At 40.5% G+C, this 23,370-nt stretch overlaps 2 protein-coding genes across 3 annotated transcripts in view; one reads left to right on the forward strand and one right to left on the reverse strand.

Annotated features, from left to right (window-relative positions):
- Window positions 1–777: 777 nt before the first annotated feature.
- pccb (propionyl-CoA carboxylase subunit beta) lies at window positions 778–5,892 on the forward strand. Its single transcript, XM_026339584.1, is given in 16 exon segments — window positions 778–1,061; window positions 1,706–1,825; window positions 1,929–1,997; window positions 2,110–2,166; window positions 2,245–2,358; window positions 2,514–2,624; window positions 2,736–2,762; window positions 2,764–2,845; window positions 3,108–3,228; window positions 3,337–3,418; window positions 3,519–3,642; window positions 3,838–3,945; window positions 4,193–4,293; window positions 4,693–4,791; window positions 4,881–4,980; window positions 5,068–5,892. Coding segments are annotated over 16 exon segments (1,686 nt in total). The 5' UTR covers window positions 778–812; the 3' UTR covers window positions 5,190–5,892.
- A 263-nt stretch (window positions 5,893–6,155) lies between these two features.
- The window catches only part of stag1a (stromal antigen 1a), a 34,857-nt gene continuing 17,642 nt past the window's right edge, over window positions 6,156–23,370 (reverse strand). The window contains exons 1-31 of one of the 2 annotated variants that reach the window (XM_026339583.1): window positions 19,216–19,244; window positions 18,719–18,839; window positions 18,361–18,516; window positions 17,922–18,018; window positions 17,744–17,820; window positions 16,913–17,117; window positions 16,538–16,689; window positions 16,270–16,343; window positions 15,977–16,100; window positions 15,720–15,818; window positions 15,541–15,620; window positions 15,218–15,325; window positions 14,891–15,005; window positions 14,481–14,598; window positions 14,125–14,228; window positions 13,462–13,554; window positions 12,833–13,126; window positions 12,436–12,506; window positions 12,153–12,321; window positions 11,195–11,287; window positions 10,847–11,021; window positions 10,572–10,711; window positions 10,230–10,331; window positions 9,968–10,116; window positions 9,603–9,731; window positions 9,271–9,473; window positions 8,990–9,158; window positions 8,723–8,839; window positions 8,396–8,510; window positions 8,198–8,278; window positions 6,156–7,738 (exon numbers count right to left, since the gene is read on the reverse strand). In XM_026339583.1, the coding sequence (XP_026195368.1) occupies window positions 7,715–7,738; window positions 8,198–8,278; window positions 8,396–8,510; window positions 8,723–8,839; window positions 8,990–9,158; window positions 9,271–9,473; window positions 9,603–9,731; window positions 9,968–10,116; window positions 10,230–10,331; window positions 10,572–10,711; window positions 10,847–11,021; window positions 11,195–11,287; window positions 12,153–12,321; window positions 12,436–12,506; window positions 12,833–13,126; window positions 13,462–13,554; window positions 14,125–14,228; window positions 14,481–14,598; window positions 14,891–15,005; window positions 15,218–15,325; window positions 15,541–15,620; window positions 15,720–15,818; window positions 15,977–16,100; window positions 16,270–16,343; window positions 16,538–16,689; window positions 16,913–17,117; window positions 17,744–17,820; window positions 17,922–18,018; window positions 18,361–18,516; window positions 18,719–18,839; window positions 19,216–19,244 (3,783 nt within the window). In that variant the 3' untranslated portion in view covers window positions 6,156–7,714. Of the gene's footprint in view, window positions 7,739–8,197; window positions 8,279–8,395; window positions 8,511–8,722; window positions 8,840–8,989; window positions 9,159–9,270; window positions 9,474–9,602; window positions 9,732–9,967; window positions 10,117–10,229; window positions 10,332–10,571; window positions 10,712–10,846; window positions 11,022–11,194; window positions 11,288–12,152; window positions 12,322–12,435; window positions 12,507–12,832; window positions 13,127–13,461; window positions 13,555–14,124; window positions 14,229–14,480; window positions 14,599–14,890; window positions 15,006–15,217; window positions 15,326–15,540; window positions 15,621–15,719; window positions 15,819–15,976; window positions 16,101–16,269; window positions 16,344–16,537; window positions 16,690–16,912; window positions 17,118–17,743; window positions 17,821–17,921; window positions 18,019–18,360; window positions 18,517–18,718; window positions 18,840–19,215; window positions 19,425–23,370 lie in introns of those variants that run through there. The other variant, XM_026339582.1, reaches the window with a different exon arrangement.

Consider the following 23,370-nt stretch of genomic DNA (forward strand, 5'->3'; position numbering starts at 1 on the left):
TTCCTCGTGTTCTCGTTCACTTAGTTTACTGAGGTTTTACAAACCAAACAATCAGTTTATTGTTTATTTATGTAAAAAAAAAAAAAAGCTCAGAACAATTATTCTAATGATTTTTTCTAGACTATAGCTACACACATACATGATGCTTAGATTTTTACAGCAGCATTTTAAGGCACAAATAATACAACAAAGGAAATAGGCAGCGTGTGGAAATAAATACAGCTGGATGTTGGTGGTATTTTATTCACAATACTTACTTTTATTTAACTTTTATATATTCAGACGAACTTTACTGAGAGGTCACTACTCTTTTTTAAAAAGGCAGTACACACTTCTCCAGAAGGAAGTGCAGTACTAGTTCTAAGTTATTATACTTCTACTAGAGTGCATATTGCAGGTATAACCTCATCTGCGAGCGGCTATGTTTGTTTAAATCAAAATCAACAAATCTTCAGGATATTACAGAGCTTGTTGCTTATAAAACTGAATGCCAGGAAAGGAAAATACAGTTTATAAGACTTCTTCTTCTTCTTTTTTTTGTTTTTTTGTTTTTTTGTTTTTTTGAGAGCTCATGCTCTTATAGATCTGTGCATATCATGTGTTCAAGCTGGACTCGGGCTATAATAAAGTTCTTCACTCTCGACGCTGCAGGACCAGAGGAAAACCTGACCCCCCTTTTAGGTCCCGCCCATCAGCCGTGACGCCGACACCTCCTACCTGATTGGCTGTAAGACCTCCCACCTCCGTTCTCCATTGGTTCAAATCTCTGTCGTTCATTCCCCGGCTGCGGTCACCCGAGAACGCGCACAGCCATGATGGCGGCCTTCAGGTTGGCGCACGGCAGCTGCGGGCTGATAAACGGGCTGCGGATCTCCTTCAGGACTTTGTCGCAGGTCAAACATGGAGCTGTCGCTGCTTCTTCGGTACGGCAAACGAACCTGCAGCGGGCCTGTCGCTGGTACTCGGTCAGCCACCTGTCCGTAAAAGAGAGGATTGACAAGAAAAGGAAAGCGGCGCTGGTCGGTGGAGGTCAGAACAGAATAGATGCACAACACAAAAGGGTAAAGTTAACTCTGTGCTTTCATATTAACAAGCATTCACTGGATCTGTGTGAACGATTCTTCAGTCTAGTTTCAATGACATTGCCAAAATGTGCAAATAAATAAATAAATAAATGGGCAAATGGCTTGTTCCTGCTGTAGAGATCTCTACACCCATTAATAAACTTAATTCATAGGAAATAAAGTGTTACTCAGGGCACATGAGACACCTTCTGCAGTGTCCTGTCTTGGTGACTTAAAACATCCACTTCTGAGTGCTCTTGAGCAAGGTACTAGTCGATCTGCCACCTGCAGGTGGAAGACTGCAAGTTCAACATAAGACCCCAAAACAAATTCCCATTGTTCCCAAATAAAAGATCCACTGGAAAAAAGATCTGTGTCAGCACAATGAGATGGACATTAATGAAGCAACTTGATGGGAAAGTTGATGTGATTCTCACAGGGCTGTTTACATTCAGATTGAGTCAATTATGTGTGATTATATATTGTGCTAGTTCACATTTTTGACATTCGCTGGAGAAATTGTTATAGGTAAAATGGAACATACCGTGTAACATCACAGCACTGATTGAGTATCATGGTCTAACTGCACCACGCCATGTTTCAGGAGAACGTCTTCTAACTCTGGACGCTCTGTGTTGCAGGGTAAGCTGACAGCCAGGGAACGGGTGGAGCTGCTGCTGGACCCTGACTCCTTCGTGGAGTCGGACATGTTTGTGGAGCATAGCTGCTCCGACTTTGGCATGGAGCAGGACTCAAACAAAGTAACAGGCCATTGTACATTTTCTGCACTTACAGTAACAATAACAGTTTCTTCCCGTAGGTTTTGAGGTTTTAGTGTCAAATAATGTTTCCTCACTGTCTTAGTTCCCGGGTGACAGTGTCGTGACTGGCCGAGGCAGGATCAATGGTCGGCTGGTCTACGTATTCAGTCAGGTAAAACGCGTATATAATATATAATTAAATAAAAATGTAGAGTTTTTGAAGTGTAAAGCAGCTCCGTCTCACAGTATTTCTCCTCATTCTTGTTCTTTTTTGTTTCTCTCAGGACTTCACGGTGTTTGGTGGCAGTTTGTCTGGAGCTCATGCACAGAAGATCTGTAAGGTGGGTTAACGGAAGCATCGGGGATTTTGATTTTATGGAAATGGTTAAATGTACCACACTAATGTATCATGTGCTCAGATCATGGACCAGGCAATGATGGTTGGAGCCCCAGTCATCGGTCTGAACGACTCTGGAGGAGCTCGGATCCAGGAAGGAGTGGAATCTCTGGCTGGTTATGCAGACATATTCCTAGTGCGTACCTGCTTATTGAGTGAGATCAGACAATCATAATTATCAGGCTTCAAGAACGGAATCATTTACATGGTTTTAACTCTTTTAAGTGCACGTGGCTGAGTTTTAGGATTTCTTTGACACTGTCAATGGAGAAATGAAAATGTGTTTTTCAGCGGAATGTGATGGCGTCGGGAGTTGTCCCTCAGATCTCCCTCATCATGGGTCCCTGTGCTGGAGGGGCTGTCTACTCTCCTGCCCTCACAGATTTCACCTTCATGGTTAAGGTATGCTAGTATACAAATACAGTGAACCCCCAAACACTAATTTACTTTAATCTAAGCAGTGTTTTATTTTTAAAGTGTCAATATGTGATTTGTGTGTGTCTGTGCGTATAGGACACGTCATACCTGTTCATCACAGGACCCTGATGTTGTGAAGTCTGTCACTAACGAAGACGTGACTCAAGAGGAACTCGGTGGAGCCAAAACCCACACGTCTGTGTCTGGTTAGTGTGCATGTGAAGACCTTCTCCTTATCAGTGCAGATTTTATTTATTTTTTTGTCTTTTTTGCTTCTTCTGCTCTCTGCCAGCATCTTTTATGTATCACAGTTGCGTCCCAGTGGCAAAATTCATTAAACCTTAGTGGTCATTTTAGCATTTTGCTATAGCTGACATGAGATCAGTCCTACAGTTCAGAGATACATGTTCAAAGATTATAAAATCCTGTCCTCAGGATATGAAAAAGTGTCTCATGTGCTGTTCTCAGGTGTGGCTCACCATGCATTTGAAAACGACGTCGAGGCCCTTCTCAACCTGCGAGAGTTCTTCAACTTCTTGCCACTAAGCAATCAGGATCCCGCCCCCATAAGGGAGTGTCACGACGACAGGTGACCAATCAGCATTATGTCCACTTAACAAACCTGTTCTTAATGAGAGACCATCTATTTTTATAATAATTCATGTTTGATATGTTTTTGTTTTTCTTTCCCCCCCAGCGATCGTCTTGTACCTTCACTGGACACCATCGTCCCACTTGAGTCAACCAAAGCTTATGACATGTTGAACATCATCCAAGCAGTACGTGCACAAACATGTGTGCTGATATGTGCAACTACATCATGTCATCGTGCAGTTCCTGCCTGTGCTAAAAGCTGTCTTTCTTTGTGCTTCTGTTCAGGTAGTGGATGAGAGAGAGTTCTTTGAGATCATGCCCAACTATGCGAAGAACATTGTGGTGGGATTTGCCCGCATGAATGGACGCACTGTGGGAATTGTGGGTAACCAGCCCAAAGTGGCTTCTGGTGAGTAAAGACAATCTGAGGGCCGGACAGAAGGCACAAATGAATCAGATGATTTGAACTGCTGATTGGGGTTCCTTGTGTAAACAAATTCAGTTGTAGAAAATAAGCTGGAATAAGGTTATTGTTTACTGATTAATAATGTTTAATGTTATTATTAATGTTTCAGTGCTGGTTTATACCTGTGTTGTCTATCAGGTTGTTTGGACATTAACTCCTCAGTGAAGGGGGCCCGCTTCGTACGCTTCTGTGATGCTTTCAACATTCCCATTATCACCTTTGTGGATGTGCCGGGCTTCCTGCCAGGTATTTCTCAAAATCTCACTGTGCATTCAACCAGTAACTCGAAATCAGTAACTGTTTCCCATACTCTAGTTTGTGTCTTACTGAAGTTACGATATTGAACTGTGATTGTCTGGAGACTGTCTTCCACAGATGAAACAATCCGCCTGTATGAAAAGCTGCAAGTTTAGGGAAAAGAAATACAAAGCTCCCACAGTAACAGGTTACAGTAACAAAGTTCAGTTACAGCTACTGCGATGGTCATTTACAGGTACTGCTCAGGAGTATGGAGGCATCATCAGACATGGAGCAAAACTACTGTTTGCTTTTGCTGAGGCCACTGTCCCGAAAATAACCATCATCACCAGGAAGGTTTGTGAACAAATCATTTTTTTGTTTGAGTCATAAGACGTCAACCTTCAAACTGCATGTATTGCAACAGTGCTTTTAAGTAAAACTGATCAACTGGTCAGATAAAATGACTGAAACGCAGATTCAGAAAAGCTTCTAAACTTAGTCAAAACTCTTAGACCTTAGAAGCTAAACAACTCAAAGTGACTGCCAGTAACCACCAAACACGTCCAGATGCTCCTCAATAAAAGCCAGAATAAAACTATTAAAGCGCCTTGAATGAGCTGCTCAACACAAGTTCTGCATGTTATTTAAAAATGTAACTGAGGCATAATAAAAAATGTTAGTGTGCTGCAGATCTTTAGTAGGTTAGCAAAGAAACATCAAGTATAAAAATAAATGTGTGTGCCTGTGTGTCAGGCATATGGAGGAGCCTACGACGTGATGAGCTCCAAGCACTTGAGAGGAGATGTGAACTACGCCTGGCCTACAGCTGAGGTTGCTGTCATGGGTGCCAAGGTATAAACACAACATCATTCTTGCTGTTTATTTACGCTCGTTTCCCTTTGATTTAACTGAGTGTATGAGTGTCGACATGTTTTTCTCAGGGTGCCGTTCAGATTATCTTCAGAGGAAAAGAGAACCAAGCAGAGGCAGAGGCTGAATATGTGGAAAAGTTTGCCAACCCCTTCCCGGCTGCTGTCAGAGGTACGTTTAAGAATTTCTTTGTTGTTTCCAAAAAACATCTAGTACGTTACACACTTCACTCTCTCACTGGATAAATGTTTGCTTTAGGTTTTGTGGATGACATAATTGAGCCGTCGACAACTCGCAGGAGGATCTGCAGAGATCTGGAAGTGCTGGCCAGCAAGAAGCAAGTCAACCCCTGGAAGAAACACGCCAACATTCCTCTGTGAAGCACACTCAGTTTCCACATTAACACTACGCAAAGCCGCTCACTGAAGGATTCCCCTTGTATCAAGTCTACATTTAAATGAACCGCAGTGGTACCCTGTGATGATGACTTTGGTCACCTGCCAAGCCTCCGTCTTATGTCACTGGTTGAATTCACTGTTGTTTCAAACTATCATGTACCACTCCACCAAAAAGCTGAACACAGAAATACTTGGCCCAAGATAAAAACGAAATGTTTTAAACTAATGCTTAATCATCTTTTACTTAAAGGATTTTTTAGAATTTGAGCAAATAAAATCACGTGATGTTACATCAGTGTCAGTGATGCAAGAGGTCTACAGAGGAGCAAAGTTCAAACACGTTACAGTCCCTGAATAGATAAATCCAGTGGTTACACACGTTTTAAATTGTTGCCATGCCAGCAGTGGTCATTTTGGTCACTGCTGATGGTACGATTTGATGTTCTCAGATCAAGGTTGTAGTTGAAAGGACACATTACATATTGCAGTAAACAAACTCTCTCACTCTCTGTTGATGTACTGTATGTGTTTTTAGGTTTGTGTGTACGGTAGTTTGCTCTTTCAGACACACTCCCTGTGTTTATTACTCTGTTTAGGTCAAAGTCATTATCACAACCTGGAACTGTGCCTTTTCTCTGTGGCAGGCTCTGTTCTGCCATCTGTAAAATAAACTATGGACCCAGTATAATGTGCTGTATGTCTACATTACTTCTACTAATGCAGTAGTTACCATTAGCGCATCTCAACAAAATTAGAATATGATCATTCCACAGGAGGAATATTTAAAACTTTTAGTTATAATTTTGAGGATTATGAGCTCATGAAAATTAAAAATCCAGTAGCTCAAAATAATTACTACTTGTACATTGTAGTATACTGCATCTCTCCAGATGACAAGTGTATCTGACAAAGATGTGATACTAAAGCACACACAAACACTGGCCCATTAATTGATAACAGATTTTATTTTATTAAAAAGAATTTAAGTTCACAGAAAAAAAAAGAAAATAAAAACAAAACAGATTTTGAGAGCGTGTTAGGGCAACTGATGTCAACTGCACTGCAGAAAAGATCCAATTGTCTCTGATATTTACAGGACGACTGCCAAGCCAGCCAGTGAGGAAATGTATAAATGATTGCTTAATCAACAGAAGATGAATAAAGATATGGTAGGACACATTCAAACAAACCTGTCAGACATAAAGAGCCATCACTGCACTGGATAGGAACAATGATAACAACACTTCTCTAACTCTGGATCAGTGAACACTGTAGGTATAAAAAATTTCAGTAACTTGCTCTGACCTGTAAGATGATAAAACCAAACAGATAATCTGCTGTAATACTTAACTGTGAAACGATTACAATCAGACAATACAGCGCTTAAAAAGCTGGTATCCCACAGCAACAATCTGAGCTTGGTAACCGTTAGATATGAGTTACAGGCGTAGGGGGGTCGGGCTGGAATATACTATGTAGGCCACAATTTGGCAATGAACAAGATACATATTCAAGAAAAAGCTGTACAAACATCAGACAAAAACAAAAACACACTTGATTTAAAACTTTAGTACTAAAGCTACAGAATTCAAAATATGTTTATTGTCTTTTTTTTTTACTTTTTAACTTCAAAAAGCTGTTATTCAGGGTGTGTGTGTGTGTCTGTTTCCAAGATTTGGGAGAGTGGTTGCTTCAGTCCACAGCTGGTCGGGGGTGCGGCTTCTCTGTCAAATGACAACACTCGCTTTGCTTTGAAATCACACAAAAGATAGTTACGTCACGTTCTCCGGGTCGGTCTACAGCTGATGACCTCCGCTTGCACATGAGACCACTCAACCATCATCACCACCTCCACTTTACACACACACACCGCACACCAGCACCACCATATACACAGACTCAGATGGCAAACAGAGAGAAGAGAGGGGTTGGTGGGTGCTAATTAGAGGAAAGATATACAACATTTAGTACTGAGATCCTCTCTCTGTTGGGTTTAACCAGACGGATTGAAGTGCAACACCAAAACAGTGGGGGTTGGGGTGGGGGGGCTGAGTGTTACGCTGCTCTGTGATCAGGAGCGGAACCAAACAACTGTACACCTGTGTAACCATTAAAAACTGCAAGAACTCCTCGGCTGGCTGCAGGATTACGAAACCAGACCGCCATCAGAGATACCGCTGACAAGAGCTAAACCAATGGGCTGAGGAGGAAGAGGAAGAAGAGGAGCAGGATGAGGCTCTTGAATACTCTGCACTAGATTCTAGGTTCCCCAGCTGAAAGAACAGAGCGTATCCTTTCTTCATGCTTCCAGATGAGATCTAACCAATGTGGAATCCATCAGTAGATTCACTCGAAAACATTCTTCCATCATGTCTTACAGAAAGAGAAAAGTACTTCAACATTGTTTTTCCTTCTTCTTAAGAGTCTGATTGGCAGGTGATCCAGGGTAACCATTCTGAAATGTCTTCTGTTGACTCCTGATCTCAGGATCTTTGCTTCGGTCCTGATCAGAACATAGGCATGCTGAATCCCTGGAACAATGGAGAGGAGACCATGTCAAAAATAAATTCTCTGTTACAGCCTTGCACTAAGCACTGTGTATGGCTGTCTGCCTGTGTGTTTTTTGATACTACCACTGCGGGGCACTAAAGTAAAAAAGTTCAAATCCTACACATAGCAGCTTAAAATGGATGTGAAAGTTCTGTTTTATTTAAATTACAGACATCATTTAATAACTTGTAGCTAACTAATCCAATCTGCAGATTATTTTCTTCATCAATCATTTCATCAGTGAGGAAGGTTAAACATAGTCTCCCAGCAGCCAAAGTGATGTCTAAAAACTGCTTTCTTTAGCCAAGGAACAAACCAAAAGTCAAAAATATTCAGTTTCCTTTATCATAGACTATAAACGCAGCTACTAAATCTTTGCAAAAGGGACAAGAATCTGTGATTCTCTCACCTTTGCTCACATAAACCTAAGGTTTACCTACCGATTCATCCTCAATCATCGCCGCAGAGTCAAAGAAGTCCGGTCTTAATTCTGCTCTTTCACGTCTGTTCCTCGATGGTGGCTAAGATAGAAACAAAGACCAACATTAAAAACAAATAAAGATGGACCGTAGAATAAAACAAATGATGAAAAGAGACAGAGAGACAGAGACACTTAGTTTGTCAGTTGAGTTACTAACCAGGTCAATAACCATAGTATCTTCAAACTCCTCGTTCATGTCCTCCAGCTGGCCCCGTGATGACATCATCACATCCTCAAAGATGGGCTCTGCATCATCCTCCATCAAGCCGCGTCTGATAATGAATACCATGAAGATTAGGTGGAAAAACACAATTTGAAAGATTTTCTTATTAGAGTTTAACTCATCAAAAACATAGTTTTGGTATAATCCTAATTTACTCAGAAATTAAATATGGAGTATGTCAAAACTTCAGATCATCTTGTTTTTGCTGCAGTCTGCAGATTTGCCTGAGCCATGTATTAAAACACAACCACACTAACTTACACAGTCTGCCGGACACCCTGATTGCTGCGTGACTTGATGTAGTTCATGCCCGTTCGATCCTTCCTGTTCACCTCTTCCATTTTTTGTTGGCTTAACCACGACATCTGCATCTGAGGACTGAAGACAAACACAGGGTCAACACAATCAACTTTTATAACAATTTTAGTACTTGCTCTTATAAGGCTGACCTACTACAATAACCCACAAGTTTATATAGATTGTTTCAGTATGCGTATGTATATAACGTATAACAGGTGATACACTGACTTGTGTACGTAGTCGTTCTCTGATCCAGGCTCTGAGTCAGGGTCTGGCATGTGTTCTACTGGTCTGTTCTCTCTGAGGACTGTTGAGGTGAGTTGAGGAGTCTGCAGTGGCCCTGGTGTCTGAAGGGTGTCATTACGCAGCATCCACGAGCCCTCCACACTGCTCTCCTCTGAGTGTGGAGAAATACATTTAAATACATCGTAACCATTAACATTGTCCCATAACAGTGTAGAGCAGCTCAAACAAGCTAGACCCAAATCCCTAGTCATGCAGCTCCTTACCCTCAATGCGTTTCTTATGTAGTGGTGGTCGACCCTTCTTGCTGCGGACTGAGCCGGCCTTGCTGCTAGAGCCAGACGTGACGGACATGTGGTCCTCGTCTCCTCCTGTCAGCAGGCTGTTTCGATAAGAGATCAGTGGCAGCCACACATCCTCCCGACGCTCCGACATTGACTCTGACATGAACTTTTCCAGGTACGAGTGTCTGAGGATACAAACATAATTTACGCATAAGTCCTGGATTTGAATATTACATCATTAAAGTTTTAAGTGACACACCAGTTTGAGAGAGTTTGACCTCACATAGTGAATATAAGGTGGAAAAAATACTTACACTGTCTTTTTGTCTTGACGGATTAGTTTGGAGGAGAATTCACTCAAAACTTCCAGGAAGGCCAGATTGATGGGAGGAAACTCTGGTCCTCGAGGATTCTGGTACTTAAAAGCAAACTCTATTCCATCTCTAATACACAAGAAACAGGGAAGCAAGACAGAGAAAGAGATAGAAATAAAGAAAGTCATCACTAGTGGCAAATTTCTTATTCTTTAAAAAGAAAAATATAATCTCTCCCTCAATCATGTTAAAATGTTTTTCTTCAAAAACATTTTAAAGTGATCGAGCTGAATTTAACCACAGCTGGGAGGATCTCCCTGTCTGATTAAGCTGTCAGCGCAACACAACTTCTTTCACAGTCTTACTTGTGTAGTGTGGCCACAGCCTCTCTGGTCTTGATCTGATCCAGGCCAAAGGTGAGAGCGAAGCGGCGGGCCAGCTCCTTGATGCCACTCACGTGGGACGATGTTCTGTCCAGGTTGGGACCCTGATCCTGCAGCAGTTCGTTGAACAGCTACAACACAGGAAACACAGTAACAGTGAGTGTTTGTGGACGTGCACATGAGAGCGCTCATTACTTTGCAAATGCACTAGCGGAAGCCGAGTAGTGTGGATCCACCGTCTCACCTGCTGCAGACTGAGAATGAGTGTCTTGGCACAGAGGATCTTGTCCATCTGTCTCGTTTTACTGAGAGTCTCCTTAATGATGTCACCATAATCATTATAATACTGAGACAAAGAAAAGAAACAGTTAGCAGACTCGCATGTCAAGGTAACAGTTTAGTATGTTCAATCTTATATCTACAGGTTCTTAATAACAACTGAAAAATCATGATACTATACAGTCTGTTCATAATTAAAGTTGAGTTCGAATATATCCATTTACACAATTCTTTATTATTTATATTTTAACCCTTTTACTTTATGACATGTTTGCAATGCTCATATCAAGTACAGTTGGAGGCACACCTTCATATAGTGTTTGAAAATATCTGCAGCAGCGGGCATGTCTACGATATCATAGATGATGAGTTTGCAGAAAGCTGCGAGCAGGTTTCTCCTTTTGTGGAGAGCCTCGATCTTGTTGGCCTCGTCCTCCTCGTCTCCCTCTACAGGCACAAATATAAAAGTGAAGCAAAGTATTATCTCATTAATAATTACATGTGGTGATACTCCTAATTCCTTAAAAAATACTCTTAGACAAATGTGGAACATGATGCCCTATAAATGTTTCTCTCTCTCACCCATGCTTTGGCTCTCATCATCCTGGTCAATGAAGACATGGTCCAGGACGAAGTTGAGCACTTCGTTCTGCAGAGTGCTGTCAGGGTTAAACACCAGTGGCTGGAGGCCCTCCCTGCCGCCGGAGATCAGCTGGTGGCTGAAGATCATCAGCAGGTCACAGAGAAGCATGAACGCCTGAAGCACAAATAAAGAAATTGTTACATTTTTGATAACTGTATGGATTTTGTGCGATCCTCAGAAATATAACAGTTGACATGACATTTTTTGTGTAGCCAGAGAACATCAAAATCAATCCTTCACACCTAATATTGTCTAGTGTTTCCACGTTAGCTGTTGTTGTCTGTTACCTGTTCTTTGACTGGTGTGTTGACGTTGGAAAGGCACTGCTGGCAAACAGCCAGGAAAGACTTCACCACTCTCCTGAGAGCCACAAGGTCATCCTGCAAGCACACCACATCACACATCATCAGCCAAGTGGCACAAATAATGAGTATTTTAACAAAGATCAATATCAGCAGTGAGCTCAGTCACACTAAGTGTCTGCACCAGTGAAGTAATCAAACCTTAATGATTTTAATCTATCATCAACTAACATAATGAGGCAGAACGATCAATGCACTTTATGTTACTGCTGGTTGAGACTATCAGGAAACTAATGGACTAATAATGATTACGCCTGATTTCTTTTTAGACCTCTTGACACACTGTCAGCACAGGGGATTGCACATCAAAGCATTCATGGGCTGTGTCCAAAATTATTCCCTATTTAACACAGACTGCACTATATAGCATGACAACTGCTCATTTGTCACCTGAAGCCATTTTTAAGTTGAAGTTCTAGCTTGTCATTCACTGTATAGTAAATAATCAATATTGATAATAAATAGATAGAACTAGAACAGTTAACAGTAAACATTTAAGTGACATTTAAAAAAGGGGCACAAGGTGCTCTTTAAGACAGTTTAGGTGAGAGTGCAAAACCACTTAGAAGAGACCATCCTTTAACTTCTAAGTTAAAAGAATGATGGGAAAGGGGGAATAAAATTCCCTGCCAGCAGATTATAGGTTAAAGTGTCTTGGACGTTTGGGCTTTGGTCCATGATAGCCTCGGGATCTAAAGGGAGTAAGAATCCTGTCTCATAGCGAGATGGATTTTTACACCTAAGCTGCCGCTCTCTGTAGAAGCTCCTGTCCCTTAGGGCAACTGATGCTCAGCCAGGTCAGCCTTAATTCTGAGTCTGAGACCAAAGATAAAGCTGAGGATTTGAGTGCATGGTGTTACAGCTCTGTGATTGAGTCCAGCACCTTGCTGGGAGACCCCTCTGTGATCTTGACCAGCTGCCAGAGGATGGAGTAGTGTGAGCACTGCAGGGCCTGGACAGCTATCTGCTCTGGCATAGAGCCCTGCTCGATGCCCGCCTTCAGCAGCCGGTAACAGTTCCCAAATAAATCCCACCGCGTCAAGTCGTGGGCACTGATGCAAGAAACAAGTGGAGAATAAATGAGTATGTTATCAAATTTATTGGTAGAAATTTTCATCCTGCAGTTTGCAGGCGTTTTTAAACACTAAGTAAAGAGAAAACCTTACTTGTGAAAGGCTGTGAGTCTTTTGAGTGTAGATAACACATTGTAGATATCATCATCATCTGCCTCCTCAGCCTGCAACACAGCATACATCAGTTAGTACACAAAAACTAGATACACAATGTAGACATCACCACCAGGCCAATGATGCGTTCTTGTTGTAAAGGTGAGAGATTGGTTTCTAAATATCTATTTTTATAGTTATGTTGGGGACATTTTGGCATTTTGCTTTTTAAATAGAGAGAGAATCAGGAATATCGTGGTCATATGGTCAAATCTGTATGTTTTTAATCCTTTACACATATTTCTGTGAATCATAAATTCCCATATGATTCGAATTCACATTTCCCACACATCTATTTTCACTAGCCCCTTTTACACTCACACTCTTCCCATCATACCTCCTGCAGCAGCTCCTCAACGGAGTGTGCAAATCGATCTGTCATTTCATCAATGAGCTGGGAGCGGGCAATGTCCACGCGGTTCATGATGGTGTACTCTTCAGAGCACAGGATGCTGTAGGTCTTACTGCAGGCTTCGAGCACGTCTATCTCGATGTGCTTCTCCACCACCAGCCGGATCTGCTTCAACAAGGCATCCAGGTGCTTCTCCATGCGACCGGCACTGTACACATCCAAATCGAAGTACTGAGGGATCTGGAGCAGGTTGGCTACCTTCTCTGAGTCTGCCTGGTACTGTGGACAAAAGCATGGAGAGATAAAAAAATAATTACAGCAAAAAAGTCAAAGCAGAGGTATAGAGGCATAAATAAGAGAGAGAGATTCATCAATCACTACCTGATGCTCAGATTTGTTTTCACAGTTAGTATAATGGTCAATAACACTTTAGGTACTTTTTCAGCACACATGTCCAGAGTGGCAAATATTCAATGATACTTGACTCATGACTACATAATTAACAACCTGGATCAGTTATTTCGACAAACAGATCAGTCACCCAGTCCACTCGTTAATCAGTGACAGTTTCTGGCACTATGAAGGCTGCAGGCAGGTTCCAGGGAAGCTCTTACCTTGGACAACAACATTGGCAGAGCCATGATGAAGTGCTCTGTCAGTTTGTTCTTATCGTCTATCTGGGTCTTCCTCTCTTTCGCTGTCAGCACCTGGACAAAAAAGTTGATTTTATTTTAAATTTTAGAGGAGGAACGAGATGGAAAAATGATGTCTTCTCTTTTATGACTAAAATAGTTATTCATGCTGCACTGCTCCCTCCTTCCCATAAATCTGTGAAGGACCTTCGGGCTTGTTGAAGTGGGAGAGGTGTTTGAGCCATCTTCCTTTTGTATTAGACCTCTTCATAGTTTATGAGTTATTGAAGCTTTCATAATGGTAATCCAAGATCGACATTCTTGAGTATGAGGAAATTTATCGCATATTGCCTTTCATATATCACCATAACTGTTGATAAATAGGTCACTTATTTTTTGGTACTTGTTTTGCTTTAGTATAATAGTTGATGCAGACTGCAACTCCAATTTTGAACAGGCTCATACAAAATAACTTACAATACATAAACAGCTCTAGATTTCTGTTGGCAGGTATTGTCACCTGCTGTCTCATCAACCTCATAAGATATAGTGTATATACCTGATATATAACTCGAAATACATGCTGTAAGAGTGGTTATATATATATATATATGTTGGTAAATGATGTGTGTATATTTGACCTACCCGTTTACCGGTGCCTCTGCCAACAGGTGGGTGTGCCTCTGCTGCCTGTCTGATGGTGCACACTGTCAGCTCTATCAGCGCACTCTCCTGTCTGTCTGACAATACTGCAGAGACAGACATAGAGGAGGGGAGAAAGATACAAAGAGAAGAAAGAAAAAGCAGACAAGAAGGAAAGTCGGTGAAGGTCAGAAACTAAAGCTTTTTTAAAAAGAGACCAAGAGAGAGTTTCAAGGAAAAAGATTTTATTGCATCAGCTCTTGTAGCTGGTTTTCTTTTGTGATGCTGCACCTAAAGCCGACTAGTGGGTTTAAAGAAAGAATGAGAACAGTGTGTGTCTTTGTGTGCGTCAACCGTACCCTCCTCTCCTTGAACAGCCTCCTCCAGTAGAAGTTCAGTCATGCACTCCCAATCTTTAAGTAGTTCCTGAGAGCTTTCCCACAGTGAGTCCACAAGGTAGGCTGCATGCTCATGGAGCTAGCACACACACACATAAATACAAACCCAGAAGGAAACACAGTAAGTGTCTAAGTTTTAAGGATGCTGGCTGCAAACATACAGCTGCAATCACCCAGCTTAAAATATTTCAATCACAGGAAATCTTCCACTCTAAATTTATCGTATCCTTATCACTGCTGATAGCTCTGCCGTAGCAGAGTAAACTGTCCACCTCCAATCACAATAGTATGTATGTTGTTGACCTTGTCCTTCTCAACAATAGTATAGTATGCATCTATAACGTCTAATAACAGTAAACCACAAATGTTACCTCGCTCTCTAAAAAGAAGAGCACCAGCATACGAATGAGATTTCCATTGGGACTGCTCCTCCCTCTGCGCTTAGCCAGTGCTTCTTCTGCCTGCGGGTCATGACGACTGAACAATCTGACGGCGCAAGAGTTTGAGAGAGAAATGTAAAGACAGGAGAGATATAGGAAAAGAACACACCATTTTTAAACAGTAAATGAGAGATATCAGAACAGTTAAAGCCATCAATTCAACACTAATACAACAGCATAAAACTGACTGACTACAGATTCAATTAATGCTTAACGTTAGTTAAAGTCGAGTTCTATGGTGGGAGAGGATGTACTAACTTCCTGTGCAGGAATTCTCCAGCAGCGACAGCCACTGGTCGGTGGGCAGAATAAACCAGATGATACACATTCTCACAGTCTTCGTTGGACAAGGCATCTTCACTGCCCCTATAATAAATAATCAATATGAGTTAAGCTCACCTACAGCACCTCATCAGTAAAAAATCATGGGGAATAGGAAAATAAAGAAACTGTAGGCAGGCAATACATAAGTGGCACTAGAATAGCATTAGATTAAGACCCAATATACACAGTGAACCTAGATAATACTCTAACACTGCAGCATTTCATGTGTATCCATGTGAAAGTATTGTGTTACTCACTGCAGAATGAGTGTGACCAGTCGTATAGCCTCTACAGCCACATCATACTCCTTATCCAGGGTCATCGACACTATGCGGTCCTGTCAAAACAGATGCATTTTATAAGACAACATCTGAGCACTATGCGGTCCTACTGATGAGTTTCTCATTAGAGTAATGATTCATATTTTTTTGTTTACCTTGAAGCGGTTGGTGAAAAGTTCTAGCTTGGGAAACAGTTCTCGGTTTGTGTACAGATTCTGCAGAGCCTTCAGGCACTTTAGACGCACCTCTCCTTGCTGAAAAGGGGAGAGACAGTTTCTGTGTGACTATAAACATAATCAGATCCCTAAATCAATTCAGCAGTGGAACAAAAATATTGATAAGTGAAACCAAAGCCTTAAAGAAATCTGAGATAAAACACTCTGGTGTCTAGTTGTCTAGAATGTGTGCTCACCCTATCATGTAGTGTCCAACCAACATATTTCAGGTAACTGTCATTAAGAAATGCATCACTGTACATCTTCATCCACACTCCAATCTCCTCAATGCAGATGGCTCTGATTTCTGCAATTGCATCTCTGCAAAGTGAAGAGTTTTCAAACATCACCATTAGCACTGTTTGTGGTAACACTGCAATATAAAAAAAAATCTAAACTGAGTAAAAACTGTATAATCACAACAACCAACTGCACTATCTCCTATAAACTACAGATTGCAATGACCACAAGAAGATCAGACAAAGTGTACCTGTAACGATGCACAAAGATTCCCTTAAAGATAGAGTTCATCATATTCTCTATTTCATCTTGGTTTTCCTGAAGCTGCAAAAACAAAACAATCCAACAAGTTACAGGAAAGCAGTTTTCAGTAAATTCCTACAAACCTTCAACAACTCTTATCAATGTACTAAGATGCTAACATTAACAAGAACATTTGAATATTGCGGATTCTTTACTGTGTAAATGCAGTTCATTAAAAATTGGAATCTCAAAAGTCACATCAAACACGACCCAACCTCTTTTCTCTTCTGTAGCAGCAGTTCCAGCTTCTCATTGGCTCGTTTGCCGGCTATCTTATTCCTCTCAGCCTCATACTGCCTCTGGGTGTTGTCCTGGTGAATGCTCAGATTGAGTGCCACATTCACTAGCGCCGTCATAAGCTTCATCGCTATGTCAAGACAAATTTACACACGTAAGGCTGAATAATACTCACTCGAATGCTTCAGACTTTCCCTCATCTCTTATTATTGTCACTGGCACTTTGCAATGCTGCCATTAAAAGATCAGTGGTGTCTTATGAAAGTGTGTGTATCTGACTTTAAATACTATTTAGCAACAGGCACACATAAATGTCTATAACAATTACGAGGGAGAAAACCTGGTGTTATTACCTGCTAATGTGGAGGTGTGTCTGAAAGCTCGCACTTGGGAGTCAGACAGTCCAGTGAGGAGGGAGATCACTGTGTCCATCATGTACTCATCGTAGATGATGCTATACTGACACTGGCGAATCAAAACGCTAATAAACTCGCAGAAGTTATAACGGAATTTCTTCCACATTGGCCCCGGCATGGTGAGAGGATAATCTCCACTGTCCTGTTGACAAAAACAGTGTGATCAGAGTGACTGTATCATCATTGATCAAATGATGTGCATGAAAACAACCGACATGTTGAAGTGTTTTCTAGCAACACACACATTTGACATCTGGATCATTTGCTGCAATTCCCCCTAAAATAAATGCTCTGGCAGTGGTAGTTGGCGGGGGTCACTATGCACATTTCTGCAGCTAGGCAGGTTCACACACAGCAAGCTGTACACTCTGTTCCCAACATTTCTCCCATGCTGCCCCCTGTCCACCCTGATCTGAGGATGTTATGTTTGTTATGTAGTAAAAAGTTGGTAACAAACTTGAAAATACAAAATTGATTTGTGTTTTTAAATGTATGATTTAAATCACACTGCGACCAACTACAAGTACACCTTTTTCTTTTTAGCTCTCTGTAAATACTAACTAAAATTTGTTTTAGTATCAAATCCACTTTGAAGCAGGAGGATTATTCCTGCTAGAACCAGAACTTCAGATGAGCACAAACTGTACCCACAGCTACTCAAGTAAGGTGATGTATTTACATAGCTAATAAATAAAGCCATCATTGTAAAAGATTGAATTAATTTCACTTGAACATTGATTACTCTCTCAGAGTGAGAAACAAACGTACCTCATCAAACTCTTCAGTCATCTTACGGATTATCTCAGCATTCTGCATGTTCCTGAACATCTCAATCCTCACAGTGCCTGGTTACAGAATAATAATAATAATAATAACACTGAGTTTTTATTTTAGTCAGTTAAGACAGAGACACAGAACAATTCATTTCTGTAATAAATAATGTTACCTTTGCACCCTGAGCACTGGATGAAAAAATTGATAAGGTCCAGCAGTGCCAAGTCTCTGTCTTGTTTGTATGATTCTATCCACTCGTCCACAACAGACTGCACACACACACACACACACACACACACACACAAAAGAAAGAAACATCACACAAACACAACAGTGAGAATCTCTCCTTCAAACCTGCTACAAGTGAGAGAACAAAACAGTCCTCACACAACAGGTACAAACACAAATATGCTCTTTCTAAAAAACAGAAGAGTATAACTTTACACCATCTCTCATCATTAAATATCAAAGTATAGGATAGTACAGTTCAACCTGGATCTGATGAGAAATATATATGTATCTATAAACTACTGAACATATTTGACTGAATAATTAAATCTCCTTAATAATAAAGATATTTTACAAGTTCAGGTTTTAAAATGTTTACCCACCTGCATGGCACTCTTTCCCAGTTTGACCACTTCAAACAGAGTCACGGGGTCGCCACCGTCCCCATTATGTTGAGCCACACCGTTGGCTTTCCCTCGTCCTCTTGCTACACTCACAGTCTTGTCCATCGGTGACTTCCTAGGTTTCTTATTGGATGTCTGTGGGGACCGAGGTGTCCATTACACAGTGATGAAGACGACACTGTTATACGTGTGCATACAACAAGTTTCTTCACCTCTTTAAATACACACTTATGTGCAGTGATGCACACACACACTCAAAAGCAACACAAAAGACAGAGACTCACATAGTCTAATTTTTGATTGGGCTTTTTTCATGAATTCTCTATGAGACTCTTACCGGGAGCTGTTTTCCAGGCCTTCCTCTCTTCTTCTTCCCTTTCGCCTCTGGGTCTTCCATCTCACTCATGCTCATACTTAAACCCACTGCATCTGTTGCCCCAGACTCATTGGATGAGTCCCTGAGAGAGTAAGACACAGGTGATCCATATGCATTTAACACTTTTAGGGCAAATTCAATGTTGAGCTCCAAAATGACAATAAAGCTCACAAAGGTGAATGTGTTTTGTTAGCAAACCTATTTTGGTAATGCTGACACATTTAGCTGTGTTTTCACACATGGTTAAAAGGTCTTGTATCATAGAGGGGTTATTGGTTTAGTAACATACAATCAGAAAATTAACTTCATTTGTTGCACTAAATAGGAATTTAAATACTTTTTACATATCAACTAAAGTGCAATTAAGTACTTGTTACCTAATGATATGGCATAAAACTATCATTATGTTTTTCTTTACAGGAGTATGGTAAAATGAGCATATCAACTGTTTCACTCACTGTAGGACTGGGAGCTCTGAGGTGATCATCCTGGTCAGTGGGGGAGATGCTGAGGTGTGTATCTGCGTTTATGTGTTTCTTCAGGACTGAGTTTGTTTTAGGCCCAAAGATAGAGGAACAAGACAGCAGCACAGCGGGGGGAATAGTTTGGGGAGGCAGGTAGGAGAGGCTCCAGTACAAACTTGCTTGCACTTAACTCTTTTCGGCTCCTGTGAAAAAAAGAAAGTGAATAAGAGAAAATTGTGGTTAAAACATACATCTTAAAATTAACTAGTCAGCAAGAACAATTAATAATACATGATTCTGAAGCTGCTCTGATGGCAAATGGGAAACAGTTAAGCTCATGAACATAAACAGAAACCTCATTAAGACATTTAAAGTTAGGTGGGAGTAATCATAGTTAACCAAGTTATGAAAACTAACAGTTCCGAATGGTTTCAACATTAATGATATACTTGACAGTTCATATGATGTCTGAAGGCTCATTGTCAAAACTGTCACAGCTGTAAAATGTCACAGAAAGCAAAGAGAGACAGTTCAATTTTTCTCTTTGGTGGATCAGGCTGTGGAGGTGGAGATGGGGAGAGGACGACACCAACTGGCCACTCTGAGAACTACAACAGCAAAAAATTGTGGCAGGAGTGGCAAGGATTTGTTCCCAGTTGTTGACAAACAACCAACAGCATGTTGAGACACAATAAAATCCATCACAGCCCCCTGAATTCACAAAATTACTTTATTAAAAGAGTAAAGATCAAGTCAAAACCTTTTTTTTTTAAACTTTGTAAGTGGAGACGTGCAGTAACTCTGTCAATCAAAATACTCTGCCTTCAGTAATAAAAAATAACAGCAACAGTCTTTGTTTTACACAAACTACATATTAATATGATTTCAAGCAAACTATGGTCTAAGCTGTGATCCAAGCTGCTGTGAATAATTAAACTCTGTGATCCCAACATGCCTTGCAGTCAGAGCTGACAATGAGGATAAATTCTCCCTCAGAAGACTCACAGCAGTGTTAATTATAACACTTAGTCCTGACCTGCTCATATGCTAATGAGGGCAAAGAGCAGAAGTGCAGCACTACTATACTTAACCACAAGAGGCAGTATGATCCACAAAGTCCTCTACCCAAAGTCTATCTCCAAACTACTACTACTAGTTTTAATTGGGGAGAGTGGTCTTGGAAAAATCAGCAAACACTCATTGAACTCACAGCTTAGTTCCAGCCCAGTTCTATCCACCTACAAAGTGTTTTACGAGTGTATTTTCCCCAGAGTGTGTGCAAGTGTATATGTGTGTGTTTGAAAGTAGGTCTGGGCAACAGTAGGGGGCAGGCTAAGAGAGTGTGTATTTAAATGCTGTCTTCCACTCAGTGTTTGTACTGAGGAATAGCATGGGCAGGGAAGCCCTCTGTTTCACTACATTGAACTACACATTCTGTGTCTCACTCACACACACAGACACATGTCAGGGTCACTGCTCTCACACAGATCGTCTTTGCAAAACAGCATGTGAGACTGCGAGAAGAAGAATTGAGTTTAAAGTTGGCTGTGATTATATAATACAATAAATGTTTTAAACTTCCACAGTGAAGCTTCAAAAGGCAGAGCCCACAGAGACCGAAGGAGTGCTCGTGGAGGGATTTGACATGCACATACACTTCTGACTGGTTCTAGCACTTTATATTCCTGCTGCACAGACTAAAGGATCCACTAAAGGATCATCAGGCCTGACGGGGCTGACAAATGGCTGCAAATTTCAATAATAAGGGAAATAATCCTGATAATTCATGCACAGAAATACAAAAAAAATGTTAATTTAAATAATAAGAAAACAAATATGCCAAATCCACTTGCTTTTTAAAATATTTTTATGCAACAAAAAAAAGAGATGAAATCAAAAGCTAAAACAGCAAATGGGCTTGATTTAGATGCTGTTATGTTCAGGGAAAAATATATGTTTACATAGATTTAGACAGTTTTAAGACTCAATGCAAAGCAAAACATTAACCTTTCATAATAACTTTAAATAGTATAAATAAATGGTATAGCAAATCTGTAGTTCAGTAGTTTAGATAACATGCACACATGAACACAAAAATAATTTCCATCCTAAATAATTGTGTATGGATGCAGGTACACACAGCATCCATACTGCATACAGTGCTTGCAATAATCTGGAATACTCTCTATCACAAAATGGTGACACACTTTCTCTTTTCTAAAACATCTGGAAAAACAAACTCTATTCTGTCAAATGCAAAGAGGTAAATGTGGTAGTAAATGATGGGACAAAGACCAGATGCTAATTATTTATAATCTCATTCAGTCTTGTCTCGTTATTTTTGAGTAATTTCCACTTGCACGTTAATCCCACTAAAACACTTTACATCACTCAGAGAGCCAGCTGTAGGTAAAAATAATCAAGATGTAGATCCAAGACACCATATGCAGAGAGAAAGAATGTTGTTCTGCCAGTCACACTCACTTGAGACTGGTAATCAGCACTCATTTATACCTGATTCATCCTAACCGATTACATTCTGTGACAAAGTAAGTGGCTTAGAGTCACAATTGTGCAGAATCAGACGACTGACAGAGCCAGAAAAAAAGAGGAAACAGAACAGGGATTATGTAATTTCACCACAACCCCACCCGCTAACTCTGCCCCCACCTCCATCATTAGTCTGCATTTCACACACAGTTATACATCAGTTCTTTCTTAACCCTAATGTGCATTTCCTTTCCTTTCATCATGTGATTATCTTTCTCCAGAGGCACTGAAGCCAACGACATTTGAATCAATTCTCATATCATTATTTTTTCTCATTCATGAGTTATATAGAGAGGAACAGGAAAAGGGTGTGTGTCTGAGTGTGTGTAAGGTGGGTGCATGTCTGACCCATTATCGACCAACAACTATATAATCCTCACTGCATATCGGCCTTCCTCATGTTCTTGACACACTCTCTCTCTGTCACACACACATATACACACACACACACACACACACACACACACACACACACACTGTAGCAGCTTCAACAGGAGGCTATGAATAATTTGCAGGGGGTTTCTTGAACTATACCTCATTTTTGGAGGATAAAATAGAAAATGTCAACTAAGCATCCTTTCTAGCCCTCTGTCAGTTCAAAACCATTTACGCTAGTGGCATGGAAGAGAAATAAATCCAGATTTTAACATAACAAGCCTTTATTGAAGAACAATAAATTATACAAACAAAGCCTATGTTGCTTTGCTCAGTGTAGAATTTCTTTGTTTTCAGCCACAGAGAAGATATATATATATATATATATATATATATATATATATATATATATATATATATATATATATAATAATAATAATATCACTGACTGGTGGTTCTACATTAAAAGAAGGGACGACAAATGATAAACACTTATTCGTAGAAGTCTTGCAGGTTAAAAGGGAAATGAATGTCAAATTGCGGTTTTTCTAACTAGTTGCTCAACTTTAAAGAAGAAAAAACAGGAAATATCAAAATATGAAAACCCAAAACCAGTGAAGATATGTGCAATATGTGCAGCCTAATGTGCTTTTTTTTTTTTAAGTGGACCAGATTTAAAAGTGAGAAAAGATCAAAAGCAGCGACCACAATGACAAGCAACTATCAAACATCACTAACAAATTCACAAGTTTAACCAAGTTGTCCAAAATGTATGCGTATATGTATTTTACAGCATATAACATCCTAAAAGCATAAAAGCAAGAAACACAGCAATAAATAACAGTTGGTATTAAGATAGTTTGAGGGCATTTTGCTTTTTATAGTAGCAGCAGTGAAAAGGCAAACAGGAAACATGCAGCAAAAGTCCCCAGTCAAGCTCAGGAGAGGCACACTGAAGTTATGTAGCATGTGCTGTAACCATTTGGCTACGAGGGTGCTCCAATAACACTTGTTCACACAGTCACTTACACATGCACGCCCTGTCTGCAAAGAAATTTAATAGTGGGAATAGGAATGCAGACGGCTTGTTGGAGCGCAGCTTCTCTCCTTCAAGCATTTCAAAACATTCACCTTCACCAGAGACTGTCTGTACATTTACGCACAGAGAGTGCCAAACGGGATAAGGAGAGCCTCTTGTCTGATAAAACTGTTCACCTGAGAAAA

Source organism: Anabas testudineus, chromosome 22, assembly GCF_900324465.2.
Source record: "Anabas testudineus chromosome 22, fAnaTes1.2, whole genome shotgun sequence".
Classification (NCBI taxonomy): Eukaryota; Metazoa; Chordata; class Actinopteri; order Anabantiformes; family Anabantidae; genus Anabas; species Anabas testudineus.